The sequence below is a fragment of the Oncorhynchus masou genome, chromosome 32 (genome assembly GCF_036934945.1).
Source record: "Oncorhynchus masou masou isolate Uvic2021 chromosome 32, UVic_Omas_1.1, whole genome shotgun sequence".
In the NCBI taxonomy this organism is placed as follows: domain Eukaryota; kingdom Metazoa; phylum Chordata; class Actinopteri; order Salmoniformes; family Salmonidae; genus Oncorhynchus; species Oncorhynchus masou.
In genome coordinates, this window is record NC_088243.1 from 46,415,552 (window position 1) to 46,435,516 (window position 19,965).

Sequence of the window (19,965 nt, forward strand, 5' to 3'; positions counted from 1 at the left end):
GACCCCCCTCAGCTCCCAGCTGTGCCCTGGACACCATTTGTAAATTGATTGCCCCCCAACTAGCTTCAGAGTTTGTTCTGTTAGGTGACCTAAACTGGGCTATGCTTAACACCCCGGCAGTCCTACAATCTAAGCTAGATGCCCTCAATCTCACACAAATCATCAAGGAACCCACCAGGTACAACCCTAACTCTGTAAGCAGGGGCACCCTCATAGACGTCATCCTGACCAACTGGCCCTCCAAATACACCTCCGCTGTCTTTAATCAGGATCTCAGCGACCACTGCCTCATTGCCTGTATCCGCTACGGAGCCGCAGTCAAACGACCACCCCTCATCACTGTCAAACGCTCCCTAAAACACTTCTGTGAGCAGGCCTTTCTAATCGACCTGGCCCGGGTACCCTGGAAGGACATTGACCTCATCCTGTCAGTTGAGGATGCCTGGTCATTCTTTAAGAGTAACTTCCTCACCATTTTAGATAAGCATGCTCCGTTCAAAAATGCAGAACTAAGAACAGATATAGCCCTTGGTTCACTCCAGACCTGACTGCCCTCGACCAGCACAAAAACATCCTGTGGCGGACTGCAATAGCATCGAATAGTCCCCGCGATATGCAACTGTTCAGGGAAGTCCGGAACCAATACACGCAGTCAGTCAGGAAAGCTAAGGCCAGCTTCTTCAGGCAGAAGTTTGCATCCTGTAGCTCCAACTCCAAAAAGTTATGGGACACTGTGAAGTCCATGGAGAACAAGAGCACCTCCTCCCAGCTGCCCACTGCACTGAGGCTAGGGAACACGGTCACCACCGACAAATCCATGATTATTGAAAACTTCAACAAGCATTTCTCAACGGCTGGCCATGCCTTCCGCCTGGCTACTCCAACCTCGACCAACAGCTCCGGCCACCCCGCAGCTCCTCGCCCAAGCCTCTCCAGGTTCTCCTTTACCCAAATCCAGATAGCAGATGTTCTGAAAGAGCTGCAAAACCTGGACCCGTATAAATCAGCTGGGCTTGACAATCTGGACCCTCTTTTTCTGAAACTATCCGCCGCCATTGTCGCAACCCCTATTACCAGCCTGTTCAACCTCTCTTTCATATCGTCTGAGATCCCCAAGGATTGGAAAGCTGCCGCAGTCATCCCCCTCTTCAAAGGGGGAGACACCCTGGAACCCAAACTGTTACAGACCTATATCCATTCTGCCTTGCCTATCTAAGGTCTTCGAAAGCCAAGTCAACAAGCAGGTCACTGACTATCTCGAATCCCACCGCACCTTCTCTGCAATCTGGTTTCCGAGCCGGTCACGGGTGCACCTCAGCCACTCTCAAGGTACTAAACGACATCATAACCGCCATCGATAAAAGACAGTACTGTGCAGCCGTCTTCATCGACCTTGCCAAGGCTTTCGACTCTGTCTATCACCATATTCTTATCGGCAGACTCAGTAGCCTCGGTTTTTCGGATGACTGCCTTGCCTGGTTCACCAATTACTTTGCAGACAGAGTTCAGTGTGTCAAATCGGAGGGCATGCTGTCCGGTCCTCTGGCAGTCTCTATGGGGGTGCCACAGGGTTCAATTCTCGGGCCGACTCTTTTCTCTGTATATATCAATGATGTTGCTCTTGCTGCGGGCGATTCCCTGATCCACCTCTACGCAGACGACACCATTCTATATACTTTCGGCCCGTCATTGGACACTGTGCTATCTAACCTCCAAACGAGCTTCAATGCCATACAACACTCCTTCCGTGGCCTCCAACTGCTCTTAAACGCTAGTAAAACCAAATGCATGCTTTTCAACCGATCGCTGCCTGCACCCGCTTGCCCGACTAGCATCACCACACTGGGTGGTTCCGACCTTGAATATGTGGACACCTATAAGTACCTAGGTGTCTGGCTAGACTGCAAACTCTCCTTCCAGACCCATATCAAACATCTCCAATCGAAAATCAAATCAAGAGTCGGCTTTCTATTCCGTAACAAAGCCTCCTTCACTAACGCTGCCAAGCTTACCCTAGTAAAACTGACTATCCTACCGATCCTCAACTTTGGCGATGTCATCTACAAAATTGCTTCCAACACTCTTCTCAGCAAACTGGATGCAGTTTATCACAGTGCCATCCGTTTTGTCACAAAAGCACCTTATACTACCCACCACTGCGACTTGTATGCTCTAGTTGGCTGGCCCTCGCTACATAATCGTCGCAAGACCCACTGGCTCCAGGTCGTCTACAAGGCCATGCCTGGTAAAGCTCCGCCTTATCTCAGTTCACTGGTCACGATGGCAACACCCATCCGTAGCACGCGCTCCAGCAGGTGTATCTCACTGATCATCCCTAAAGCCAACACCTCATTCGGCCGCCTTTCGTTCCAGTACTCTGCTGCCTGTGACTGGAACGAATTGCAAAAATCGCTGAAGTTGGAGACCTTTATCTCCCTCACCAACTTCAAACATCAGCTATCTGAGCAGCTAACCGATCGCTGCAGCTGTACATAATCTATTGGTAAATAGCCCACCCATTTTCACCTACCTCATCCCCACAGTTTTTATTTATTTACTTTTCTGCTCTTTTGCACACCAATATCTCTACCTGTACATGACCATTTATCAATCCAGTGTTAATCTGCAATATTGTAATTATTCGCCTACCTCCTCATGCCTTTTGCACACATTGTATATAGACTCCCCTTTTTTTCTACTGTGTTATTGACTTGTTAATTGTTTACTTCATGTGTAACTCTGTGTTGTCTGTTCACACTGCTATGCTTTATCTTGGCCAGGTCGCAGTTGTAAATGAGAACTTGTTCTCAACTAGCCTACCTGGTTAAATAAAGGTGAAATAAAAAATAAAAAATAAAGGTTACATTTAAAATAAAACAAACAAAACAAATTGAGTGCACTACTTTGTACCAGAGCCCTATGGGGCCCTGTACAAAAGTAGGGCATTATATAAGGAAAACAGTGCCATTTGGGACGCAGATATGACCTTAACAACAGAGCCAACCAGCCCTGACCTGGACGAGATGTTCATGGCACAAATTAACTAAACACATGTGAAAGGAGACAAATAGGGGAGAATGAGCCACACAGACACTGCTTACATTTCAAGGTTTCTCCAGCGTAGGGGATGTGCAGTTTGAATCGATCACAACAGGGCCCTGGAGTCAGAGACGTGCATCTGAAGAGATGGGGAAAGAGATGTAAAATTGTGTGTCAAATGAAAGCTAAGAGTAGGGATGCACAATAGGGTTATAGTCACAGCCATGTATGTTCCCCCTCAAGCTGATACCCCGACAGCCATCAAAGAACTTCACTGGACTCTATGCAAACTGGAAACCACATATCCTGAGGCTGCATTTATTGTAGCTGGGGATTTCAACAAAGCAAATTTGAGGAAAACGCTACCCAAGTTCTGACAACACATTGACTGTAGTACTTGCGCTTCAAAATCTCTCAACAACTGTTATGACTACAAGGCCCTCCCCCACCCTCCATTCGACAAACCAGATCACAACTCTATTCTGCTCCTCCCTTCCTACAGGCAGAAAGTCAAACAGTAAGTACCCGTGCTATGGACTATTCAACGCTGGTCTGACCAATCGGAATCCATGCTTCAAGATTGTGAGACTAGTTTCAAAACAGTCCCTGCTGCTGAAAACCCTCCCCACAGCATGATGCTGCCACCACCATGCTTCACTAGGGATGATGCCAGGTTTCCCCCAGGCGTGAGGCTTCAGGGGAAATTCAGGTCAAAGAGTTCAATCTTGGTTTCATCAGACCAGAGAATCTTGTTTCACATGGTCTGAAAGTCTTTAGGTGCCTTTTGCCAAAGTCCAAGCGGGCTGTCATATGCCTTTTACTGAGAAGTGGCTACTGGTGGAGTACTGCAGAGATGGGAGAACCTTACAGAACGACAACCATCTCCATAGATGAACTCTGGAGCTCTGTCAAAGTGACCATCAGGTTCTTGGTCACCTAACTGACTTAGGCCCTTCTCCCCCGATTGCTCAGTTTGGCCGGGCGGCCAGCTCTAGGAAGAGTCTTGGTGGTTCCAAACTTTTTCCGTTTAAGAATGATGGAGGCCACTGTGTTCTCGGGGACCGTCAATGCTGCAGACATTTTATGGTACCCTTCCCCAGATCTGTGCCTCGACACAATCCTGTATCGGAGCTCTACGGACAATTCCTTCGACCTCATGGCTTGGTTTTTGCTCTGACAGTGCATGTCAATTGCAAAGTTTTTTAAGCGAGCAAGGCAGCCCTCACAGTCGGCGCCATTCCTTCCCTGGTGTGGGACCTTACATACACAGGTGTATGCCTTTCCAAATCATGTCCAATCGATTGAATTTACCACAAGTGGACTCCAATCAAGTTATAGAAACATCTCAAGGATGATCAATGGAAACAGGACGCACCTGAGCTCAATTTTGAGTCTCATAGCAAAGGGTCTGGATACTTATGTAATTAAGGTATTTCTGTGTTTTATTTTTAATACATTTGTTAAACTTTTTAAAAACTTGTTTTCGATTTGTCATTATGGGGTATAGTGTGTAGACTGATGAAGGAAATGTATTTAAACCATTTTACAATTAGGCTGTAAAGTATCAAAATGTGGAAAAGGGAAAGGTGTCTGAATACTTTCCGAATGCACTGTATATGGCAGGGTCTACAGAAAACTAGCCACATAAAGGACACCTACGTCTTGCTCCCGGACAAACTAAACACATTCCTTCCCCGCTTGGAGGATAACACAGTGCCACCGACGCAGACCGCTCCCAATGACTGTGGGATCTCCTTCTCCATGGTCAACGTGCTAACCTTCGCAAGGCTGCCGGCCCAGATGGCATCCCTAGCCGCGTCCTCAGAGCAGCTGGCTGGAGTGTTTACGGACATATTCAATCTCTCCCTATCACAGCCTGCTGTCCCCACTTGCTTCAAGATGAATACCATTGTTCCTGTACCCAAGAAAGCAAAGGTAACTGAACTAAATGAGTGTTGCCCCGTAGCACTCACCTCTGTCACCATGAAGTGCCTAGAGAGGCTAGTTAAGGATCATCTCCCCTCCACCTCTACCTGACACCCTAGACCCACTGCAATTTACATACCACCCCAATAGATCCAGACCACACAATCGCCATTGCACTCAACACTGCCCTATCCTATCTGGACAAGAGGAATACCTATGTAAAAATGCAGTTCATTGACAATAGCTCAGCCTTCAACACCGTAGTAGCTTCCAAGCTGATCATTAAGCTCAGGGCCATGGGTCTTAACCCCGCCCTGTGCAACTGGGTCCTGGACTTCCTGACAGGCCAACCCCAGGTGGTGAAGGTAGGAAACAACACCTCCACTACGCTGATCCTCAACACAGGGGTCCCACAAGGGTGCATGCTCAGCCCCCTCCTGTACTCCCTGTTCACCCATGACTGCGTGGCCACGCACGCTTCCAACACAATTATCAAGTTTGCAGACGACACAACAGTAGTAGACCTGATTACCAACAATGACGAGATGGCCTACAGGGAGGAGGTGAGGGCTCTGGCAGAGTGGTGCCATTATAATAACCTCTACCTCAACAAAACGAAGGAGCTGATCGTTGACTTCAGGAGACAGTAGAGGGAGTATGCCCCTATCCACAAAGATTCAAGTTCCTAGGTGTACACATCACAGGAGGGCTAAAACCCTCTCAAACTTTTACAGATGCACAATTGAGAGCATCCTACCGAACTGTATCACCGCCTGGTACGGCAAACTGCAGCGCCCGTAAGAGCAGGGTTCGCCAGAAGGTGGTGCGGTCTGTCCAAAACATCACCGGGGGCACACCACCTGCCCTCTAGGATACCAACATCACAAGAAGAGCAAAACAATCATCAAGGACATCAACCACCTGAGCCACGGCCTGTTCACCTCGCTATCATCCAGAAGGCGAGGTCAGTACAAGTGATTCAAAACTGGGTCCTGGAGACAGAAGCTGTTTTCAATCTCAAGACCATCAGACTGTTAAATAGCCATCACCCGGTTACTCAACCCTGCACCTTAGAGGCTGCTGCCCTATGTACATGGAATCACTGATCAATTTAATAATGGAACACTAGTCACTTGAAATCATGTTTCCATACTGCTTTATTCATTTCATATACAGTGGGGCAAAAAAAGTATTTAGTCAGCCACCAATTGTGCAAGTTCTCCCACTAAAAAAGAGGAGAGAGGCCTGTAATTTTCATCATATGTACACTTCAACTATGACAGACAAAATGAGAAAAAAATCCAGAAAATCACACCAAAGAGCTGTCAAAGGACACCAGAAACAAAATTGTAGACCTGTACCAGGCTGGGAAGACTGAATCTGCAATAGGTAAGCAGCTTGGTTTGAAGAAATCAACTGTGGGAGCAGTTATTAGGAAATGGAAGACATACAAGACAACTGATCTCCCTCGATCTGGGGCTCCACGCAAGATCTCACCCCATGGGGCCAAAATTATCACAAGAACGGTGAGCAAAAATCCCAGAACCACACAGGGGGACCTAGTGAATGACCTGCAGAGAGCTGGGACCAAAGTAACAAAGCCTACCATCAGTAACACACTACGCCGCCAGGGACTCAAATCCTGCAGTGCCAGACGTGTCCCCCTGCTTAAGCCAGTACATGTCCAGGCCCGTCTGAAGTTTGCTAGAGCGCATTTGGATGATCCAGAAGAAGATTGGGAGAATGTCATATGGTCAGATGAAACCAAAATATAACTTTTTGGTAAAAACTCAACTCGTCATGTTTGGAGGACAAAGAATGCTGAGTTGCATCCAAAGAACACCATACCTACTGTGAAGCATGGGGGTGGAAACATCATGCTTTGGGGCTGTTTAGCTACAAAGGGACCAGGACGACTGATCCGTGTAAAGGAAAGAATGAATGGGGCCATGTATCGTGAGATTTTGAATGAAAACCTCCTTCCATCAACAAAGGCATTGAAGATGAAACGTGGCAAGGTCTTTCAGCATGACAATGATCCCAAACACACCGCCCGGGCAACAAAGGAGTGGCTTCGTAAGAAGCATTTCAAGGTCCTGGAGTGGCTAGCCAGTCTCCAGATCTCAACCCCATAGAAAATCTTTGGAGGGAGTTGAAAGTCCATGTTGCCCAGCAACAGCCCCAAAACATCACCGCTCTCGAGGAGATCTGCATGGAGGAATGGGCCAAAATACCAGCAACAGTGTGTGAAAACCTTGTGAAGATTTACAGAAAACATCTGACCTCTGTCATTGCCAACAAAGGGTATATAACAAAGTATTGAGAAAAACTTTTGTTATTGACCAAATACTTATTTTCCACCAAAATTTGCAAATAAATTAATATTTTCTGGATTTTATTCCCTCATTTTGTCTGTCATAGTTGAAGTGTACCTATGATGAAAATTAAAGGCCTCTCTCATCTTTTTTAGTGGGAGAACTTGCACAATTGGTGGCTGACTAAATACTTTTTGCCCCACTATATATATATATATATATATATATATATATATGTATTCTACTATATTTTAGTCAATTCCCCAGCAACATTTCTCATCTTAATATATTTCTTAATTCCATTATTTTACTTTTAGATTTGTGTGTATTGTTGTGAATTGTTAGATACTACCGCACGATTGGAGACAGTGAAACGATTGTGTTCCTACACCCGCAATAACATCTGCTAAATATGTGTATTTGACCAATAAAATTTGATTTGATTTGAAAGATAAGCAACCCCATGCTTCAGCCTATTTCTTTATAGCCACTGTGTTGCATCAGTTAGGCTTCAGGTGATAATGCTTATTGCTAACAGCATACACGATAATATGGTCCAATATGTTAAAATAATTTTACCAAATAATTTTATCAATATGATATTGGGCTCTTTCTGGAGGTGGAAATTATATTTTAGATGGTGTAAGCATAATTAGATTTTCATTCATTTTGGAGTAGAACGTCCTGAGCGCCTCAGTCCTTCTACATAAAAAGTAACTGGGGACACCAGCCCCACTCTTCTTCATCAGTACTCGACAAGTAAAAGTGAATTCACACATCCATCATATTGCTTTCACCTATCATATTTTCTCAAATTAGTGCACATGAAAGAGAGGATATAAGGAAGAGAAAACACTTTAAACTATTGAACTGCACCACATAGTTTAATATTAAAGGGTCACAGACTGTCATTAAGCAGAGGAACTCACCCAGTCTTGAGGTCTGTGACACGCAGGCAGTTGGTGGAGTCAAGGCCCACTCGACCATTCCGCACCACACTGCACAACAAGGGGCGCAGCTCAGGAGAGATGCGGTTCAGTGCAACCTCAGGGGACATGCTGTTCATCTTCCACACTCAAGTTCTCTGGAAACATCCCAAGACAGAGACCAAAGGAGCATGCCATCATTAACGCAGTAAACACATCATTCAATCTCACAATGCATTGACAGCTATAAAATACATATTACTGAGACAATGCTCTCATGACAGTATGTCATGTATTCTGCAAGCTATGGTCAGTTTGTTAGATTAATCAATCACAGGCACTGACATTTTGACACAGACATCTTTCCAACACTAGCAAAACATAGCTAGCTAACTTACTACAATTGTATTGTAAGTCGCTCTGGATAAGAGCGTCTGCCAAATGACTTAAATGTAAATGTAATGTATTCATGCAAAATCGAGTCAAATGAATGGCAGAGATAGCTAAATGTATTAACTAACGTTCGTTTACTTTAATTTTGATGTGTTGTTGTCGAAGGTTAGCAGCTAAGTATCCATAAGCAGTAGTGGGAGGTTTTCCCAATAATTAACTAGAAAGCTTGCTAACGTTACATAAATTGTTGTTAAAGTCAGCTCGAAATTGGGAAATAGCTTACTTTATTGGAAATCCGTTAACGTTTAAATTTGTACAGCAAATAATCGGTCGTCACTAGTTACCACAGTCCCAAAGTAAAACAATAAATATTCAAAAGTGATTAACCACACTGCTAAATTTATGCGTAAATCTAATCTTTTTTTGTTGTTGTTTTTATCAATTTTTACAACAGCCAATTTTGACTTCGTGGTTTTGTTAAACAGTGTAAATCCAAATCTTCCGGTAGATGTTTTGGGGGTCCTTTTCGGACCTCAAAGTCCATAGCTGGTGTTGCTTTTGCCGGTCTACAAAAGGCTCATTTCATCCTGTGCTAAATATTTTTTTTTTGATACAACTCTTTTTTGTGTGTTATAATAATGACTCCATATAATAGATATTGCCTTTTTTTATTTGGTCAACAAATTCATTTGAAAAGCATTATACGAGTCAGAACTAGCTTAGCTAGTAGAAATTCCAGAGCTGTCATTTTTCAACGTGTAACCAGGCACTACCTCAGTGGCAGATTTTGACCGTGCTAGCAATGCACTTTGGCCACTTCATAACAAGACAGCGAACTCTGAATTGGACATTAGGTAATGTGTTTACATCTTACATGTCCACCTTATTTGACATAAATCCAAGTAACTTTATGGCAGTGATTTTTTCTAGCTAGCAAAGTAAACTTTAGTCAAGCAAGCTAATGTCAGCCACTGTACCAAAGATGTCTAATTGTTCTATCTGTGACTGTTGGAATCATAGCGGATTAAATTCAACTCCGCGATTTACGATGGAGTTGGGCAAGCAACTAGTGTGTGCTTACTGGAGCTCCAAGTTAGTTTTTATTTAAAAAACGACTGGTTTCAGCACCCTCCAAATACGTATGACATTGTTCAGTGTAATTGTGTGCTGAAATCAGTCGTTTTTTATAAAAACGTCATTTTGTGACGTTGGAACTCCAGTCAGCCCACACTAGTTTTCGCCCAGCTCCATCTTAAATTGTAGAGTTGAGTTTAGCCGGCTTTTGGCAGTGGTGGGAAAAAGTACTCAATTATCATACATGAAAAAAGTAAAGATACCTTTAATAGAATATTACTCAAGTAAAAGTCACCCAGTAAAATACTACTTGAGTAAAAGTAAAAAACTAAAAACTCCTCAGTAAAAGGCACATGACAGCCCGCTTGGAGTTTGCCAAAAGGCACCTGAAGACTCTCAGACCATGAGAAACAAGATTCTCTGGTCTGATGAAACCAAGATTGAACATATTTTGGCCAGAATGCCAAGTGTCACTTCTGGAGGAAACCTGGCACCATCCCTACGGTGAATCATGGTGATGGCAGCATCATGCTGTGGGGATGTTTTTCAAAGGCAGAGACTGGGAGATTAGTCAGGATCAAGGAAAAAGATGAACGTAGCAAAGTACAGAGAGATCCTGATGAAAACCTGCTCCAGTGCTCAGGACCTCAGACTGGGGCGAAGGTTCACTTTCCAACAGGACAATGACCCTTATCACACAGAATGCAGGAGTGGCTTCGGAACAAGTCTCTGAATGTCCTTGAGTGGCCCAGCCAGAGCACGGACTTGAACCTGATCAAACATCTCTCTGGAGAGACCTGAAAATAGCTCTGCAGCGACACTCTGCATCCAACCTGACAGAGATTGAGAAGATCTGCAGAGAAGATTGGGAATAACTCCGCAAAAGCAGGTGTGCAAGTTTGTGGCGTCATAACCAAGAAGACTCAAGGCTGAAGTCGCTGCCAAAGATGCTTCAAGAAAGTACTGTGTAAAGGGTCTAAATACTTCTGGAAATGTGATATTATTATTTTTATAGACAATACTGTTCAAAAGTTTGGGATTACTTAGAAATGTCCTTGTTTTTGAAATAAAAGCACATTTTTTGTCCATTAAAATAACATCACATTTATCAGAAATTACAGTGTAGACATTGTTAATGTTGTAAATGACTATTGTAGCTGGAAACGGCTGATTTAAAAATGAAAAATAAAAATGTATTGAATATCTACATAGGCCCATTATCAGCAACCATCACTCCTGTGTTCCAATGGCACGTTGTGTTAGCTAATCCAAGTTTATCATTTTAAAAGGCTAATTTATTCTTAGAGAACCCTTTTGCAATTATGTTAGCACAGCTGAAAACTGTTGTTCTGATTAAAGAAGCAATACAACTGGTCTTCTTTAGACTAGTTTAGTATCTGGCGCATCAGCATTTGTGGGTTCAATTACAGGCTCAAAATGGCCAGAAACAAATAACTTTATTCTAAAAATTCGTCAGCCTGTTATTGTTCTGAGAAATTAAGGCTATTCTATGCGAGAAATTGCCAAGAAACTGAAGATCTCGTACAACGCTGTGTACTACTTCCTTCACAGAACAGCACAAACTGTCTCGAATCAGAATAGAAAGAGGTGGGATGCCCTGGTGCACAACTGAGCAAGAGGACAATTACATTAGAGTGTCTAGTTTGAGAAACAACTGTCCCAGACTACATTTGGAATATTTATTTCTTACACAGAATAGGTCAACTTTTGTACTATGGGGGATAGTAGATTGACATAGACTAGTGCTTTTGCTGTTCGTTAGGCCTACTCATCTTGTTGGCTGACGAAAAGTAAATGTGGACAATATCTTCAATATGCGCCTTGGAATTGGATAAGGTCGTGCGTAGTTACGTCCCGGATGTGTCTTTCTTCACTTGCAGCCTGTGAGAAAGACCTGATCATGTGAAGGATAGCCATGTGAGTGAGAGGTGCCTCGGAGCATGTAGCACTCAGGGAGAAGGGAATTATCATGATTATATGCAGCCCAAGGGCACAACAGCCACTGGCCGCAAAAGGCATGGATTTGTTTAGGGGGTATTACGGCAACACAAAGCTGATGCCGCCGGGAAATTCAAGACATTATCAATTGCTTGTCAAATTGTGAATGAGAGACTGATGAAGTGTGAACGGCCTGCGCTAAAACAACAAAGCAGAGCTCATGCCTTTCATGGAACTTTTTACAAAGCACCATGCAGCCTTACAACGTATTAAACATCTAAACATATAGCCCATCGTTTGTAGAACAACTAAAGTTACATTAATAACTCTAAATTAAGCATATACTGTAGGAGTACCTATTTATTAGTTAAACGCTGAACACAGAATAGCTTCATGTGCGCACTGCCTCAAATCGTTTGGAGAAAATATCCTTTCAATTTAATCAGCTTTGTTCAATTGTATTCTTATGCTATAAAATATAAAATAATGCCATGGAATTCTAAGAAGATCTTGTCTGCTAAATTAACTCGTGTAGCCCATAGCCAGATGAGGACCTAACATAAGGACTAGTATGCTATTCTGTTCTTCTGAATTAGACTACATTTTCTTCATATCATGTTTCTTTAGACTTGTCTAAAATAAATAATGGATTTATTATGAATGTGTAGACTATATTACATAGATTTATTAGACTTTTTAAAATGTAGATGTACCAAAAGGTCTGCATCAGTAGCTTGTAGGCTATGTGTGAAAGCCAGTAGATGCTAAATGTGTTTATGTTAATTAACGGTCAATTACCTTGAGACCAGCAGTTACCAGCTGATAGAATTTTGTGACCTCCACTGCCCTATCCACGCCCATACCTTTTTTTAAGGTGTCTGTGAACTCCCAGTCATGTTAAATCCATAGATAAGGGCCTAATGATTTTATTTTAATTGACTTATTTCCTTATAAACTCAGCAAAAAAATAAACGTCTTCTCATTTTCAGCAAACTATGACTTTAATTGCCTACCGTCTATAAGCTGTTAGTGTCTTATCGACAAACTCCACATTAGAGGTCGACCAATTAATCGGGATGGCCCATTTCAAGTTTTCATAACAATCAGAAATCGTTATTTTTGGGCGCCAATTTTGCCGATTTTTATTTTTATTTTTATTATTATTATTTTTTTTTTGTAAAAAATAAATAAATGTTATACCTTTTATTTAACTAGGCAAGTCAGTTAAGAACACATTCTTATTTTCAATGATGGCCTAGGAACGGTGGGTTAACTGCCTTGTTCAGGGGCAGAACGACCTTGTCAGCTCGGGGGATCCAATCTTGCAACCTTACAGTTAACTAGTCCAACGCGCTAACCGCCTGCCTCTCATTGCACCCCACGAGGAGCCTGCCTGTTACGCGAATGCAGTAGAAGCCAAGGTAAGTTGCTAGCTAGCATTAAACGTATCTTATAAAAAACAATCAATCAATCATAATCACTAGTTATAACTACACATGGTTGATGATATTACTAGTTCATCTAGCGTGTCCTGCGTTGCATATAATCGATGCAACGCTGGGGGATGAGCACATTTGCGAAAAAAGCACAAACGTTGGACGACTGTACCTAACCATAAACACCGATGCCTTTCTTAAAATCAACACACAGAAGTATATATTTTTAAACCTGCATATTTAGCTAATAGAAATCCAGGTTAGCAGGCAATATTAACCAGGTGAAATTGTGTAATTTCTCTTGCGTTCATTGCACGCAGAGTCAGGGTATATGCAAAAGTCTGGGCAGTCTGGCTCATTGCGAACTAATTTGCCAGAATTTTACGTAATTATGACATAACATTGAAGGTTGTGCAAAGTAACAAGAATATTTAGACTTAGGGATGCCACCCGTTAGATAAAATCCCGAACGGTTCCGTATTTCACTGAAATAATAAACGTTTTGTTTTCGAAATGATAGTTTCCGGATTCTACCATATTAATGACCAAAGGCTCATACTGTATTTCTGTGTGTTATTATGCTATAATTAAGTCTATGATTTGATAGAGCAGTCTGACTGAGCGATGGTAGGCAGCAGCAGGCTCGTAAGCATTTATTCAAACAGCACTTTTGTGCATTTTGCCAGCAGATCTTCGCAAGCACAGCGCTGTTTATGACTTTAAGCCTATCAGCCTAATGGCTGGTGTAACCAATGTGAAATGGCTAGCTAGTTAGCTTTGTGTGCGCTAATAGCGTTTCAAATGTCACTCACTCTGAGACTTGGAGTAGTTATTCCCCTTGCTCTGCAAGTCTCATGTTCAAAGGAACCACCAACTTTCATATGTTCTCATGTTTTGAGCAAGTAACTCAAACGTTAGCTTTTTTACATGGCACAAATTGCACTTTTATTTCTCTAACTCTTTGTTTTTGCATTATTTAAACCAAATTGAACATGTTTCATTATTTATTTGAGGCTAAATTGATGTTTATTGATGTATTATATTAAGTTAAAATAAGTGTTCATTCAGTATTGTTGTAATTGTCATTATTACAAATAAAGAAATAAAAATCGGCCGATTTATCTGTATTGGCCATTTTTGGTTCTCCAATAATCGGTATCTGTATCTGCTTTGAAAAATCATAATCGGTTGACCTCTACTCCACATATTCATTAATTGTTTATGGTTCATTGAACAAGCATGGGAAACAGTTTTAAACCCTTTACAATGATGATCTGTGAAGTTATTTGGATTTTTACGGAATTATTTTTGAAAGACAGGGTCCTGAAAAAAAGGACTTATTTTTTTGCTGAGTTTATGAACTATAACTCAGTAACATCTTTAAAATTGTTCCATATTGCTTTTATATTTTTGTTCAGTGTAGGCTAACATTCCGGCTTCTATCATACCCTCAGCTTTAAAAAAAAAATAGATACAAAGTATTTGAAAATGTCTACATTTTTGTAATATAAAGTAAGCCTAAATTACCCCCATTGCATAATTGTATAGTTTATTTTATTGACACTTTTTCAAGTCATACACTTTCCATGTCCATCCTTACGACACAACTAGGCCTAGGCTAATCTCCATGAATATATCACCTTTTGTGTCAGTTTAATCCAATAAAAAATATTTTTGCTCCCTTTGATTTGTCAAGAAAGACCAGGTTGTAGTAGGCTAACTGAGAAGTTGACTTAACTCATTATGCAAGTAAACCAGAATCTGAGAGGGGGCCCCCTGTTTTGAATGGTCAGACATGCTTGCTAAAAGTGTATCTGCTGCAATAGGGGTAGCACATCTAACAGCCATGGATAGAAAGACAATATGCTCAGAAATGTGGGAGAATTTAGCCTAGCTCTCCTAGAGCCAGCGGCCAGGCTTTCTGAGCCTTTTTACTGCTTAGGAGGAGATTTGAAAAGATTAACAGACAAGCATGAAGTCCAATACATGCCAAGGATTGAATTAATTAAAGATTTTTCTGGGCTGTGTTCAGTCACCTGGTGTAGCATTGAAATAATCGCTGGGTTTAGATTGGCACCTGTCCAACTCTGAGAGAGCTGTGAATGCTCTATTTTTACCTTGTTCCAGTCAGTTCATGGTAATATGGCAAAGACTGAGTTTCTTTTGAGTGCAGTTTCAGTATGATATGTTATTGTTGCTTGAAATGCCCCTAGCTGTGAGTATACTCTACGATTAGCCTAGGCATAGATCTAAAAATGTGTGAAGAACCAGCTAATTCTGTCAAATGTTTTTAAACTCCTAAATATCATTACAATAAATATTTTCCTATACTCATGTTGGCTCCAATTATAAAAATGTCTGACCAGACTCTTAATGGCGAGCCTAAGTAACCTTTGCTGAAAAGTGTGTTGTTGGGTCAAAGGGGAAGCTATGACAAATGTAATAATTTAGTTTGTACTTTAAGCTAACAATAAACAAATCTCTAAAGTATCCTTTGCCTCCTGTGTGTCTCTCTCCAATAGACCATGACGGAGGAGGCTTTCGATGTGGTGGTGGTGGGTTCCTGTATGACTGACTTGGTCAGGTGAGTTAGTTATCCTATGCATCACATCACTGAGAGAGGGTTTGGATCAGAATTTGCCCCAAAGTACTTTTGAGATCTTATGGGAACATTTTGTAGAAGTTATTGGGTCACATATCAACAATACATCTGTAGTTTGAGATGCCAAAATATGTCGTTCTATTTCAAATATATCTTCTCGATATTTCACTTGATTGAGATTCGCTCAGGTGGATTCTCTAACGGAAGTAGGCTACAAATCGCAGCGTCTGTTGGAGACAGACAGGTCGATTGGCGAATGAGGTGAGGCCCTCTCCTCTTCATTAGACGCCCCTTGTGCTGCCTCTGATCATTCTCGCCTCTCTTCCTTCGCTCTAACTCCTGAAGCTCTCCTAAGCATGACTAGATTTTCTGTCTTCCTAATGAACTGTTCTCTGGTGAACAGCGAGGTTCACGGTGCCAAACGTAGGACCCCAGATCCTGTTGATAATGTTGAGTACTGACCGAAAGTAGTTTTGATTCCGCTATAATACATTTTTGACTCCTCATTCTCCGCTGGTAGCTAGCGTCACAGGCTAGCTATCGAGACTTGGGTAGCCCACGCCGTGAGACTACAGCTAACTTGGCTAGCTGGAATGCTAGCTAACCCCACAAAGAACTAGTTTTTAGCTCAGACAGACGAAGTAAGCATGCGCTTTCTCCGGCTAGCATTGTACTAACTAGCTAGGCTGACGCTACTTAGCTTGTATTTTGCTCAAGGAAAACTTTTTCTCGGAGCCATGGAACCTGCTGCCCCTGCTATGGAATGGAGGGAACCAAGCAGGATTCATGCCCCTGCCTGACTACCGGCACACCCGCGTTTGTGTTGGATGACACTATCAGCCAAAGACCCATACGGCTCATGTATTGTCTTCCTGGGGTGAGAGCACGCAGCAGCAGTGCTCGCTAATCCCAAGTACTGCATGCACTGCAAGTGTTTCAATGAAGGGGAAGGTGACCTCGTCATTGACGATAGCGAGGACATGACTCACCTCATCCCAGAGGAGGAAGAGGAAGCCGAAAGGCCTTCTTCTACACTCAGCAGAGCTTCAATACCCAACTACAAATACCAGCTTATCGATGTCTGAAACGGGCAGCGTCCAGACTAGATATCGACTGGCCCGAACCCGTAGGGGGTAGAAGTGCTGAAATGGACTTACTCGACGAGAGGAGGCTCCCCTCTCGCACCACTCCAGGTAAACAACTCCTCCCGGTGGTCCCATCTTGTGTGGCGGAAGCCCAACTTAACTGGGACAAGACCCTAACCACTAAAGTACAGACCAAGTACTTTAATAATATGGGTATTCAGAATATGGAGTTGGCCCCCGAGGGTTGAGTTGTTGCTGGCCAGCCACCTCAATCCTTATGCCATGTCACAGACCGGCATCTCCCTCCATGGAAATGCGGAGCGCTTTTCTGCCTCCATCTTCCAAAAGGTATATGTGGCTGCCGCACGTTCAGTACGGGCATTCAAAATTATGTCAAAGCTGATGGCATACCAAGACGATTTGCTTATGGAGATGCAACAACTCCTAGCAAACGGTATAGCCAACCAGGGCCTATGGTTGGAGATCTGTGTCATTGCAGACTTCACCCTACGAGCCTCCAGAGGCGCCATCAAAGGCCGTGGGTGTGCCATGAGCCTTGCTGTGGTGGGGGAGAGAGCCCTGTGTCTTGACTTGTCCAGCCTCTTGGACATCGCTACGGGAAGTAGGGGTGCTCTCTGAACAGACATAATTTTGCTCCAGAGGATCAATAGCCTCTAAAATAAATGGCTGTGGATTAAGTTTTATCACAAACACTTACAGTCGGGAAGGCCGCAATTTGGGCAGCACGTGCGCCAAATATAGAGCATCTTGTTGCATTGTGTCCATAGATATAGTCCATGGAAGGATTTTGGAACTTCTAACCCTGGCACTTTGACCGTTAAACTCATGGGTACACTAGCAATTGTCTTCATCATTGGGTGAATCAGTGTCACTGGAAAGTTTATTTTGTAGCTTATACTATATACAGTGCCTTCAGAAAGTATTCACACTCCTTGACTTGTTCCAAATGTTGTTGTGTTACAGCCTGAATTTAAAATGGATTAAATAAAGATTTTTTTGTCACTGACCGACCTACACACAATACCGCATAATGTCAAAGTGGAATTATTGTTTTTTGACATTTTTACAAATATTTTTTTTGTTGTTGAAATTTTTACTAATTGAGTCAATAAGTATTCAAACCCTTTTTATGGCAAGCCCAAATAAGTTCAGGAGTAAAAATGAGCTTAGCAACTATTTTTGAATAACTACCTAATCTCTGTACCCCACACTGTACCCAACACATACAACATACAAAGGTCCCTCAGTCGAGCAGGGAATTTCAAACACAGAATCAACCGCGAAGATCAGGGAGATTTTCCAATGCCTTGCAAATCAAATCAAATTTCAAATCAAATGTTATTTGTCACATACACATGGTTAGCAGATGTTAATGCGAGTGTTGCGAAATGCTTGTGCTTCTAGTTCCGACAATGCAGTAATAACCAACAAGTAATCTAACGAACAATTCCAAAACTACTGTCTTATACACACAAGTGTAAGGGGATAAAGAATATGTACATAAAGATATATGAATGAGTGATGGTACAGAGCAGCATAGGCAAGATACAGTAGATGGTATCGAGTACAGTATATACATATGAGATGAGTATGTAAACAAAGTGGCATAGTTAAAGTGGCTAGTGATACATGTATTACATCAATTACATTACATTACAAGGGCACCTATTGATAGATGGGTAAAAATAGAAGCAGACACTGAATATCTCTTTGAGCATGGTGAAGTTATTAATTACACTTTGGATGGTGTATCAATACACCCAGTCACTACAAAGATACAGGCATCCTTCCTAACTCAGTTTCCGGAAAGGAAGGAAACCACTCAGGGATTTCACCATGAGGCCAATGTTGACAGTTAGTTAGAGTTTAATGCCTGTGATAGGAGAAAACTGAGGATGGATGAACAACATTGTAGTTATTCCACAATACTAACCTAATTGACAGAGTGAAAAGAAGGAAGCCTGTACAGAATAAAAATATTCTAAAACATGCATCCTGTTTGCAACAAGGAACTGAAGTAATACAACAACAAAAATGTGGCAAAGCAATTACCTTTATGCCCTGAATACATTGTGTTATGTTTGGGGCAAATCCATTACAACACATTACTGAGTACGACTCTCTATATTTTCAAGCATAGTGGTGGCAGTATCATGTTTTCGGTATGCTTGTAATCATTGAGGACTGGAGAGTTTTTCAGGATAAAAAAGAAATGGAATATAGCTAAGCACAGGCAAAATCCAAGAGGAAAACCTGGTTCAGTCTGCTTTCCACCAGACACTGGGAGATGAATTCACTTTTCAGCAGGACTGAAACGGGCAAAATACTTGTCCAGCCTCTCGGACATAGCCTTCGGAAGTAGGGGTATTGTTAGGTTACGGTGCATTCGGAAAGTATTCAGACCCTTTGACTTTTTACACATTTTGTTACGTTACAGCCTTATTCTAAAATGTATTATATTGTTATTCTTATTGTGTTACTTTTTATTTTTTAGCCTACTTAGTAAATATTTTATTTTTCTTGAACTGCACTGTTGGTTAAGGGTTTGTAAGTAAGCATTTCACGGTAAAGTCTACACTTGTTGTATTCGGCGCAAGTGGCAAATCAAGTTTGATTTGATATTTGTTGTTTGGCATGTTCCATAAATTGCGGCCGTGAATCCGCCATAGAAATAGAAAGAGGATGATGCTCCAGTAATATGAATAGCCTAACTATTGAACGATTTGGACTAGATTTTACATTGTAAAAGACATGATGCGACCTTTGGTAGGCTGCTGGCTGACTGCGCTACAGCAATGCCAAGTTAGCCCATTCTCATGCCATGGTTCTCAGCTATGGGAAGTGAAATGATGGGTTACGATGACTTTTGCTCATGATGCACGCCGCAAATGACATGTAACAACACCTTCAGCTCATCGGACACGAAACAAAACACCAATACAAATGTAACAGCAGCACAAAATAGATAAACACATTTTTGGAATTTTCTTTTGCAGGTGCCTTTTCATTATAGGATGGATACTTGTGATTTCTAGCTGCACCAATTAAAGCAGTGGAGCGTGGTCAAAACTATTAATCTTGGAGCGACAGGGGGAACGGGATTCCAAAATGCAATCATATCACACGCAAATGTACCATTTATAAAATGTTTCTATACCGTTTATTAGGTATACCCATCAAGTACTGGGT

At 42.1% G+C, this 19,965-nt stretch overlaps 2 protein-coding genes across 2 annotated transcripts in view; one reads left to right on the plus strand and one right to left on the minus strand.

Annotated features, from left to right (window-relative positions):
* The window catches only part of babam2 (BRISC and BRCA1 A complex member 2), a 216,333-nt gene extending 207,201 nt beyond the window's left edge, over positions 1 to 9,132 (minus strand). Inside the window, exons 1-3 of the mRNA XM_064954260.1 lie at positions 8,883 to 9,132; positions 8,210 to 8,364; positions 3,102 to 3,178 (exon numbers count right to left, since the gene is read on the minus strand). Of these exons, the coding sequence (XP_064810332.1) occupies positions 3,102 to 3,178; positions 8,210 to 8,346 (214 nt within the window). The 5' untranslated portion in view covers positions 8,347 to 8,364; positions 8,883 to 9,132. The remainder of the gene's footprint in view (positions 1 to 3,101; positions 3,179 to 8,209; positions 8,365 to 8,882) is intronic.
* A 211-nt stretch (positions 9,133 to 9,343) lies between these two features.
* rbks (ribokinase) overlaps positions 9,344 to 19,965 on the plus strand; it is a 67,640-nt gene continuing 57,018 nt past the window's right edge. The window contains exons 1-2 of the mRNA XM_064954262.1: positions 9,344 to 9,453; positions 15,591 to 15,652. Of these exons, the coding sequence (XP_064810334.1) occupies positions 15,594 to 15,652 (59 nt within the window). The 5' untranslated portion in view covers positions 9,344 to 9,453; positions 15,591 to 15,593. The remainder of the gene's footprint in view (positions 9,454 to 15,590; positions 15,653 to 19,965) is intronic.